This window comes from Leuciscus leuciscus, assembly GCF_965113295.1.
Source record: "Leuciscus leuciscus genome assembly, chromosome: 14".
In the NCBI taxonomy this organism is placed as follows: domain Eukaryota; kingdom Metazoa; phylum Chordata; class Actinopteri; order Cypriniformes; family Leuciscidae; genus Leuciscus; species Leuciscus leuciscus.
Window position 1 is genome coordinate 1,252,635 of NC_138738.1, and position 10,000 is coordinate 1,262,634.

Genomic DNA, 10,000 nt, shown 5'->3' on the forward strand with positions numbered 1-10,000 from the left:
GGCTGCTGATTGGTCATCATGGGCTGGAGTGGAGCTGCTCAACACAAGCACATCAAACTTCAGTGACTCATCGTGAGGGACTCATTATTCAGAGCCAATAATGTGAGACATTAATATAAGAGCAGAAAAATGACAGGAGTTCTTCTGAGACGTATGGAAGCCCATTCAATCCACATAAGAGAAAAATTGTCATAATTAGAACATAAAACATCACAATGATGACGTCTGATGTCACACTGACCGGAGGGCTGAGCCGGCGGGGGCAGCGGCTGGGATCTCTGAGTGGGAAACGACACCTGATGAGAGATGGAGCGAAACTGCTGACCTTGGTGAACTGCTGAGCTCGGATACTGTCCAGCGCTGGAATAATACTGGACCTGGATCTGAGAGGAGAGAGTGAGCAGCATTATCTCTGATACCACACACTCTCACTCACTCTCTCACTCACTCACTCTCTCACTCTCTCACTCTCTCACTCTCTCACTCTCTCACTCTCTCACTCTCTCACTCTCTCACTCACTCACTCTCACACTCACTCTCTCACTCACTCACTCACTCACTCACTCACTCACTCACTCACTCACTCACTCACTCACTCACTCACTCTCTCACTCACTCAAATATTAAGTGCTTCTGGTTCTGATGGAATATGAACACTGATTGAGTGTTTATTATAGGAGCGGGCGCAAGGACCAAAACCTAACATAGTTAATTAAATGCCTCATGCTGTCATCACAATGTAGTAATTTTTCTGGATATTCAATAAATAAATGGTTTATATTTAAGAATCATTTGCCAATGGCTATTTTTCTAAATGGGGAAGTTTCATATAATTTTTTATTTAAAAATCTATATTAATGAGAAATGTTTTTACATCATATGTTAACAAACAAATAAACTTCACTTTGCAAAGCCAGCAGATCCTGCAGGAACGAGAGTGAGACACACAGCAGGTGTGTGTGTGTGTGTGTGAGATTATAGCACGTCTTCACAAACATCCCACAATCACACTTAGCATTGCTCTCACACTTAAGTTGTCTAACTAAAGTTTTCCTTTGTGCAACTTCCCGTTTCCTCTTCAGAGAGTCTGGTCATATTTTACACGGGATATTACAGCTATCATTTGCACCTCATGCAACACATTTCACAGCCGGTGATTTTTTTTTTAAATCCCAAGAGTTTCCTGACGGGAGAGATGATGATAATGAAGCAACACAAACACGATTCAGAGCCACAGAAGATCAAGCTACAGGACTGAATGTTAGCAGCATGTGATTTAAAGATTTTGTGAAATACAGTCAAAGTAAAAAATTTATGTAGCGTTCATTTAATCAAAAATACAGTAAAAATTTTGAAATATTATTCTAATGTAAATCAGCTGTTTTCTATGTGAATATCTAATAAAGTGTAATTTATTCCTGTGATCAAAGCTGAATTTTCAGCATCATTACTCCAGTCTTCAGTGTCACATGATCCTTCAGAAATTATTCTAATTAGAGATGCACCGATTGATCGGCTGGTGACCGGAATTGGCCGATTTTCACGTGATCGGCCATGACCGGCGACCGACTGGTCAGTCTGACATATGCCGATTTTATGCCGATCAAATGCACTCGGGCGCCGCATGATTAACATCGCGCAACATCAGCATTACAAGTGCACACGGAACGCACATGTAGGAAACCTCGTGAATTACGGCCGTTTCACACCACAAATGTCAGCGGTGCGTGAGCAGTGCGTGCATGTTAATCAATGAGTGCATTCACACCGGCAGCAGGAGCAGCGCGTGAGCGTCAAGCAGGAGCAGCGCGTGAGCGTCAAGCAGGAGCGTCGCGTGAGCGTCAAGCAGGAGCAGCGCGTGAGCGTCAAGCAGGAGCGTCGCGTGAGCGTCAAGCAGGAGCGTCGCGTCAAGCAGGAGCGTCGCGTGAGCGTCAAGCAGGAGCAGCGCGTGAGCGTCAAGCAGGAGCAGCGCGTGAGCGTCAAGCAGGAGCAGCGCGTGAGCGTCAAGCAGGAGCAGCGCGTGAGCGTCAAGCAGGAGCGTCGCGTGAGCGTCAAGCAGGAGCAGCGCGTGAGCGTCAAGCAGGAGCGTCGCGTGAGCGTCAAGCAGGAGCAGCGCGTGAGCGTCAAGCAGAAGCGTCGCGTGAGCATCAAGCAGGAGCAGCGCGTGAGCGTCAAGCAGGAGCGTCGCGTGAGCGTCAAGCAGGAGCAGCGCGTGAGCGTCAAGCAGGAGCAGCGCGTGAGCGTCGAGCAGGAGCGTCGCGTGAGCGTCGAGCAGGAGCGTCGCGTGAGCGTCGAGCAGGAGCAGCGCGTGAGCGTCGAGCAGGAGCAGCGCGTGAGCGTCGAGCAGGAGCAGCGCGTGAGCGTCGAGCAGGAGCAGCGCGTGAGCGTCCAGCAGGAGCAGCGCGTGAGCGTCAAGCAGGAGCAGCGCGTGAGCGTCAAGCAGGAGCAGCGCGTGAGCGTCAAGCAGGAGCAGCGCGTGAGCGTCGAGCAGGAGCAGCGCGTGAGCGTCGAGCAGGAGCGTCGCGTGAGCGTCGAGCAGGAGCAGCGCGTGAGCGTCGAGCAGGAGCAGCGCGTGAGCGTCCAGCAGGAGCAGCGCGTGAGCGTCGAGCAGGAGCAGCGCGTGAGCGTCGAGCAGGAGCAGCGCGTGAGCGTCAAGCAGGAGCAGCGCGTGAGCGTCAAGCAGGAGCAGCGCGTGAGCGTCAAGCAGGAGCGTCGCGTGAGCGTCAAGCAGGAGCGTCGCGTGAGCGTCAAGCAGGAGCAGGCCTTTAAGGACCTTGTACGAACCCTGTTTATAACAAGTATCCGATTCCTGACCTCAAATAGAATTGGATTCCCAAACTCTGGTCACTTTTGATCAATGTAACGCGTCCTTATGATTTGATTATGATTTGACTTGTCTAACTGTAGTTAGTGTGTAATGTTGCTGTTTGAGCATAAACAACATCTGCAAAGTTATAACGCTCAAAGTTCAAAGCAAAGGGAGATATTTTCTTTTACAGAAATCACTTTTTAAGGACTACAACAAACGGCTGGTAGAGACTACACGAGCTTCCTCCCGGGTTAGTGACATCACCAACCCTAACATTTACATAAACCCCGCCTCGCAACAAAGTGCTCTATATGTGACCCTGGACCACAGAACCAGTCTCGAGTCGCACGGGTATATTTGTGGCAATAGCCAACAATACATTGTATGGGTCAAAATATTTATTTTTCTTTATGCCAAAAATCATTAGGATATTAAGTAAAGATCATGTTCCATGAAGATATTTTGTAAATTTCCTACCGTAAAAATATATAAAAAAAAAATTGTGAGTGGATGCAGCAAAATCGCGAACATAAATGGACAACTTTAAAGGAGATTCTCAATGTTTCGATTTTTTTGCACCCTCAGATTCCAGATTTTCAAATAGTTGTATCTCGTGTGTGTGTGTTTGTGTGTGTGTGTGTGTGTTGTAGTACCTGCTGAGGCGGCGGCTGCATCTGAAGGATGGGCTGTGATGGAGGTGGCGGCGGTGGAGGCGGGTGTGTGTGTGGAGCGGCCGGCTGGTATCCGGAGGGTGGCGGGTGTGTGTGTGTGTGTGGGGGCATGATGTAACTGGGCTGTGGTGGTGCATGCTGGGATAGTACGGCAGGAGGAGGTTGGTAAAGGCTGGGTGGCTCTGGTGCCTCGCTGGAGCTCTGACGGCTTAGAGACATCTGCCCGAAACCAGCAGTCAACTCATCACCCTGAACACAGAGAGAGAGAGAGAGAGAGAGAGAGAGAGAGAGAGAGAGAGAGAAAGATCAACATGGGCTGTTTCAATCCCTCGTGAGCTGCTTCTCTGTATAAATGAAGTCAAATATAGGTGAATAGGCATCCTAATAGTAATCAAACCTCATATGTGACTGAGCTGAAATGCTCAGCTCTGTTAATGACAGATGATTAAGATGATAAAGCTCCTCTCGTGAAGTTCAATAAGAGACTCATCTAGTGGTCACAACCGATTCAACTGTTACGCATTAACAGTTTGTTAAACTAACTCAATTCACTGCTCAATTCACTTAAACTAACTCAATTGGTAAGATGTTTTTAAAAGAAGTCTCTTATGCTCACCAAGGCTGCATTTATTTGATTAAAAATACGAAAAAAGCCACAAAAAAAAACAAAAAAACCCCAGTAATATTGTCAAATATTATTACACTGTTTTATGTTTTAAAACATTTTAAAATGTAATTTATTCCTGTGATCAAAGCTGAAATGTCAGTATCATTACTCCAGATTTATTTTAAAATATATTCAAATAAAAAAAACATTGTTTTCAATTATCATATTTAACAATATTACTTATTTAAAAAAATCTTACTGATCCCAAACTTTTCCCTAATATATTTAAATACATTTTTAATATTTTCTTTTTAATGACAAAATATTTTTAAAGGCATTTTGTATTTTTTTAATTTACTTAAATAAAATTTAAATACTTTACATTTTATTCATATATGATATTTTAAATATTTCATATGTATTTACATTTTGAAATTTGAGCATAAGAGTTTCACAGAATTAGCAGATTTTCCCCTCAAAATCAGTGTAAAAAACCCCCCAAACAATTCACTACTAGCTCCAATATCCCGTACAAGCTTAAAGTGGTGAAAATCCAGCTTTTAATGTTGTTTATGTGTCTATGTGGTGTTTTTAATATGCTTTAAGACAAACCATGTGTAAATTCATAAGTCGACAGCATTGCTGAGTATTTCCTCCTTAAAACTGCAGTGAACCAAAGACAGTCTCAAAAACACGCTTTGAAATCGCTGGTGTTTCTGACGTCACAAACTACCTTGTAACCAATCAGATCAACGTGTGATCGTCAGCCAGTGGATCTCTGAGCTGAGGGAGTGAGTGGAGGCGGGGCTCATTTGCATATTCATAGAACCACGCATACTAAATGAGGCAAGGGTGTCGAGTTACATTCAAGATATTTTAAGGCATGAAGGAAATAATGTTTAAATAAGTCATTTTGATGATAAAGATGAGTTTTAAGGGATAAAATGATTGACTACAGGGGGACTTTAAAAGAAGAAGATCCAGAGAGAAAACAAATGAGGGGAAATGAAGGGAAAGATGCAGGATCGATGTTTTAGTACCATGTTGTACTGCTGGGAAGGAGAAACAGGCAGGAGGACCTGAGGGCACGAAGGGTTTGAATAAGACACAGCCTGCGCAGACGCCACCGGCTGCAGAGAGAGAGAGAGAGAGAGAGAGAGAGAGAGAGGGGGGAAGGAAGGAGGGAAAACAGATGAAGGAATCGTGTTAGACGAGGAACTGTTAGAGCAGATGTTCTGAGAGCTGAGAACTAAAACACATCTGGCATTAGTTCAGCTGTGTTCAAGATACTGACAGTATGAGCAGGTAGGACTGTCATGATAACAAATTTTGCTGGACGATAAATTGTCCAAGAAATTATTGCGATAAACGATAATATTGTCGTTCTGAGACCATTTTCATCTAATATAATGATAATGGCATAATAATGCAGGTACACCTTTTCAAAGATCTATAAACTTTTATTTCTAAAGAATTTTACATTTACATTTATTCATTTAGCTGACGCTTTTATCCAAAGCGACTTACAATTGCTATATATGTCAGAGGTCGCACGCCTCTGGAGCAACTAGGGGTTAAGTGTCTTGCTCAGGGACACATTGTGTCTCACAGTGGATTCGAACCCGGGTCTCTCACACCAAAGGCATGTGTCTTATCCATTGCGCCACCACCACCCCGCATATTAAACATTGAAAACGGAAAACATTTTAAATATCCACAAAAAATTTACAAAACAACCAAAAACAATAAAAGCAATGGACTCTGTGTCTGTTAACAAAAAAAATCACTTGAATAAATACCAAAAACAAAATTGTAGCCTAAACAAAATTGCACTTTAAAAAATATTAAACATTAGGCTCAGACATAAATAGTGATACATTCCATAACAGGCAAAAACGCCAGTTAGGACCTTTGTAAACAAACAAACAAACAAACAAAAGCCTCAACAGGCCATATCACACCATTTTGCACTGTCCTCCTGTTAGTTTGTCGACTAAACGCCCGAGTGATTGTGTAACTTACTGTCGGGAAGACGGAGACGCACTTTATTGCATGTATATACACTACGCACTGAAAATACTTGGTTAGGATTAGGGGTGAGGAGTGCGTGCGTATTACACGCCATAAAGTGCGTATCATATGCACGCAAAAACTATTTTTGGCGTATAAATGGCACGAGAAATAACATTCGTGGTATAGATACGCATTTTCATGAGATCGGGCTCGCTGTCGCGTTTGGCTTTGAAACCAATTCCATCTTTTCCTCTTTTTTCCCTCTAACTCACAACTAGCGTCTTCTCTCTCTCCCGGCAGTTGCCGCAAGCAGTCCCGCTTTCCCATACAAAGACCATGTGACTGACAAGCGCCACGGCGCTGCCTCCCCACACAAAGACCATGCAACTGACAAGAGGGTTCACTCCTCCTATAAGCTAAGGAACAGAGAGTGGTCATCCAGTCTCTTTGGTAGAGAGAGAGAGAGAGAGAGAGAGAGAGAGAGAGACGAGGAAAACAAACAAGCAAATGGAATTATCGCGGCCGGAAAAATTATCGAGCTCATTTTTTTTATCGTGCGATTAATTGATTTATTGACTATCGCGACAGGCCTATGAGCAGTAGAAGCTTTTTAGAATGGAAAAACGCAATCAAGCAACAACCAGCGTTGGTAACCACTTTTATGATGGATAGATGCACATTTATGATGGATAGATGCACTTTTATAATGGATAGATGCACTTTTATAATGGATAGATGCACTTTTATGATGGATAGATGCACTTTTATAATGGATAGATGAACTTTTATGATGGATAGATGCACTTTTATGATGGATAGATGCACTTTTATGATGGATAGATGCACTTTTATGATGGATAGATGCACTTTTATGATGGATAAATGCACTTTTATGATGGATAGATGAACTTTTATGATGGATAGATGCACATTTATGATGGATAGATACACTTTTATAATGGATAGATGCACTTTTATAATGGATAGATGCACTTTTATGATGGATAGATGCACTTTTATAATGGATAGATGCACTTTTATAATGGATAGATGCACTTTTATAATGGATAGATGCACTTTTATAATGGATAGATGCACTTTTATGATGGATAGATGGATAGATGCACTTTTATAATGGATAGATGCACTTTTATGATGGATAGATGCACTTTTATGATGGATAGATGCACTTTTATGATGGATAGATCCACTTTTAGATGCACTTTTATGATGGATAGATGCACTTTTATGATGGATAGATGCACTTTTATAATGGTTAGATGCACTTTTATAATGGATAGATGCACTTTTATGATGGATGGATGCACTTTTATGATGGATAGATGCACTTTTATGATGATAGATGGATAGATGCACTTTTATGATGGATAGATGCACTTTTATAATGGATAGATGCATTTATGATGGATAGATGCACTTTTATGATGGATAAATGCACTTTTATGATGGATAAATGCACTTATCATGGACAGATGCACTTATCATGGACAGATGCACTTTTATAATGGATAGATGCACTTTTATGATGGATAAATGCACTTTTATGATGGACAGATGCACTTTTATGATGGATAGAGGCACTTTTATAATGGATAGATGCACTTTTATGATGGATAGATGCTGGATAGAGGCACTTTTATAATGGATAGATGCACTTTTATGATGGATAGATGCTGGATAGAGGCACTTTTATAATGGATAGATGCACTTTTATGATGGATAGACACACTTTTATGATGGATAGATGCACTTTTATGATGGAGAGATGCACTTTTATGATGGAGAGATGCACTTTTATGATGGAGAGATGCACTTTTATGGACTTCAAAACAGAAACGGCCATTCATTGCCATTATAAAGCTTGGAAGAGCCAGGACATTTTTTTATATAAATCTGATTGTATTCGTCAGAGAGAAGAATGTCATATACACCTAGGATGACTTGAGGGTGAGTAAATCATGGGCTAATTTTTATTTTTGGGTGAACTATCCCTTTAAGTGGTGTAAGTGTTGAAACAGTGTGTTACGTGGCGTCCTCACCTGAGGCAGCATGTGATTGTGAGCGCTGATGGTGTGTGTGTGTGTGTGCGACGGGGTGGGCAGCAGCGGTGGAGGGTTTGGTGGGCCGGTGCTCTGAGACCCGGCGGGGGGGCAGTTCGTGGGACACGGCAGGAGACCTCGACCTGGCTGGGGTGTTTGTGATGGGGCACACAGATCCGGAGACACCATGGGAAGACCTGAGGACAGACGAGTGTCAATGTGTGTGTGAGAGGGAGACAGGGTATACAAGTATTAGGACAAGATTCACATGCACGACTAATCAAAAGAACACCATTATAAATCAAATGCTTTAAAGCTAAATATCATCCCTAAAACTCTAAAAATGTCCGACCAAGGGAAAATTTGGCTCGAGGTCATGGTGCAAAGGACCCTAGGTTGATTTTACTCCGAACCATCCCTTTAATGATTGGATAGCACACATACGTCATATCTACGTCATCACATTGCGCAAATCTATAATGGAAACGCGCCTACTGTTAATGCTAAACTGAAGCGTCACCTGTGCGCGAGCCCCTGGCGCTGCCCAGACTGTCTCCGCGTGTGAGGATGGAGATGCCGCTGAAGCTGCTGGCTTTGGTGACCGGAGGCCTGAGCGTTCGGCTCGAGCTGTCCGAGTCTGTGCTGCTCCAGGGCCGGGGATCCAGGCTCTTCACGTCACTGTCCGTGCTGCTCTGACGACTGCTGGACGCCCGGCTCGAGCTCTCCCGGTTCCCCCTGCGGACGGGACGAGAATCAGACAAACACAGCTCTGTGAACACACACACACACACATGCAGATCTATCACAGGAGCTCTACACACACTCAGAGTTACAAGATATCAGACACGAACGGGATAAAAGTGCACGGATACCCGAACATTAAGACTTACAAAGATAAACATACATCAGACACACACACACACACACACACACACACACACACACACACACACACACACAGATCCATCAAAGGAGCTCTACACACACACTCAGTTCCTAGATATCAGACACGAACGGGTTAAAAGTGCACGGATACCCGAACATAAAGACTCACTAAGACAAACATACATCAGACAAGGGCTGCAACGTACGGCCAAATCCCCCACACTCACATTAAAGCATTAGTTCACTTCAGAATGAACATTTCCTGATAATTTACTCTCCTCCACGTCATCCAAGATGTTCATGTCTTTCTTTCTTCAGTGGAAAAGAAATGAAGGTTTTTGAGGAAAACGTTCCAGGATTTTCCTCCATATAGTGACTTCAATGGGGTCCAACGGGTCGAAGGTCCAGATGTGAGTTTCAGTGCAGCTTCAAAGTCTCGACACGATCAAGCCGAGGAATAAGAGTCTTATCTAGACAAACCAGCCGACATTTTATAACAAAATAAACATTTATATACTTTTATCCACAAATGCTGGTCTTGCACTAGCTGTGATGCGAGACACATTACGTAATCAGGTTGAAAGGTCAAGCGTGACGTAGGTGTAAGTACAGACCTAGTGTTTACAAAGCCAACGTGCAAAGACTGAGTCAAACGCCATTTACAAAAAAAAAAGTTAAAACAACGATGTCGGACGATTTTGAAGTTGGAGGATAAAATGAGATTGAGTTTTTCGCCCTTCCATACATTTCTGACCCGGAACACGCGTGACCTTTCAACCTGATTACATAATGTGTGAAGTTGTGGACGTGCAAGACCAGCATTTGTGGATAAAAGTATATAAATGTTTATTTTGTTATAAATGTCGGCTGGTTTGTCTAGATAAGACTCTTATTCCTCGGCTGGATCGTGTCGAGACTTTGAAGCTGCACTGAAACTCACATCAGGACCTTCGAC

At 43.1% G+C, this 10,000-nt stretch overlaps 1 protein-coding gene across 14 annotated transcripts in view; it reads right to left on the reverse strand.

Moving 5' to 3' along the window:
- Positions 1-10,000, reverse strand: part of r3hdm2 (R3H domain containing 2) — a 94,614-nt gene that overhangs the window by 11,673 nt on the left and 72,941 nt on the right. For 13 of the 14 annotated variants that reach the window (XM_082136354.1, XM_082136353.1, XM_082136352.1 and 10 more), the window contains 6 exons: positions 8,681-8,895; positions 8,161-8,357; positions 5,128-5,217; positions 3,463-3,729; positions 242-383; positions 1-34 (listed from right to left, as the gene is read on the reverse strand). The exon at positions 1-34 is cut by the window's left edge and continues 154 nt beyond it. In XM_082136354.1, coding sequence (XP_081992480.1) covers positions 1-34; positions 242-383; positions 3,463-3,729; positions 5,128-5,217; positions 8,161-8,357; positions 8,681-8,895 — 945 coding nt within the window. The remainder of the gene's footprint in view (positions 35-241; positions 384-3,462; positions 3,730-5,127; positions 5,218-8,160; positions 8,358-8,680; positions 8,896-10,000) is intronic. The other variant, XM_082136350.1, reaches the window with a different exon arrangement.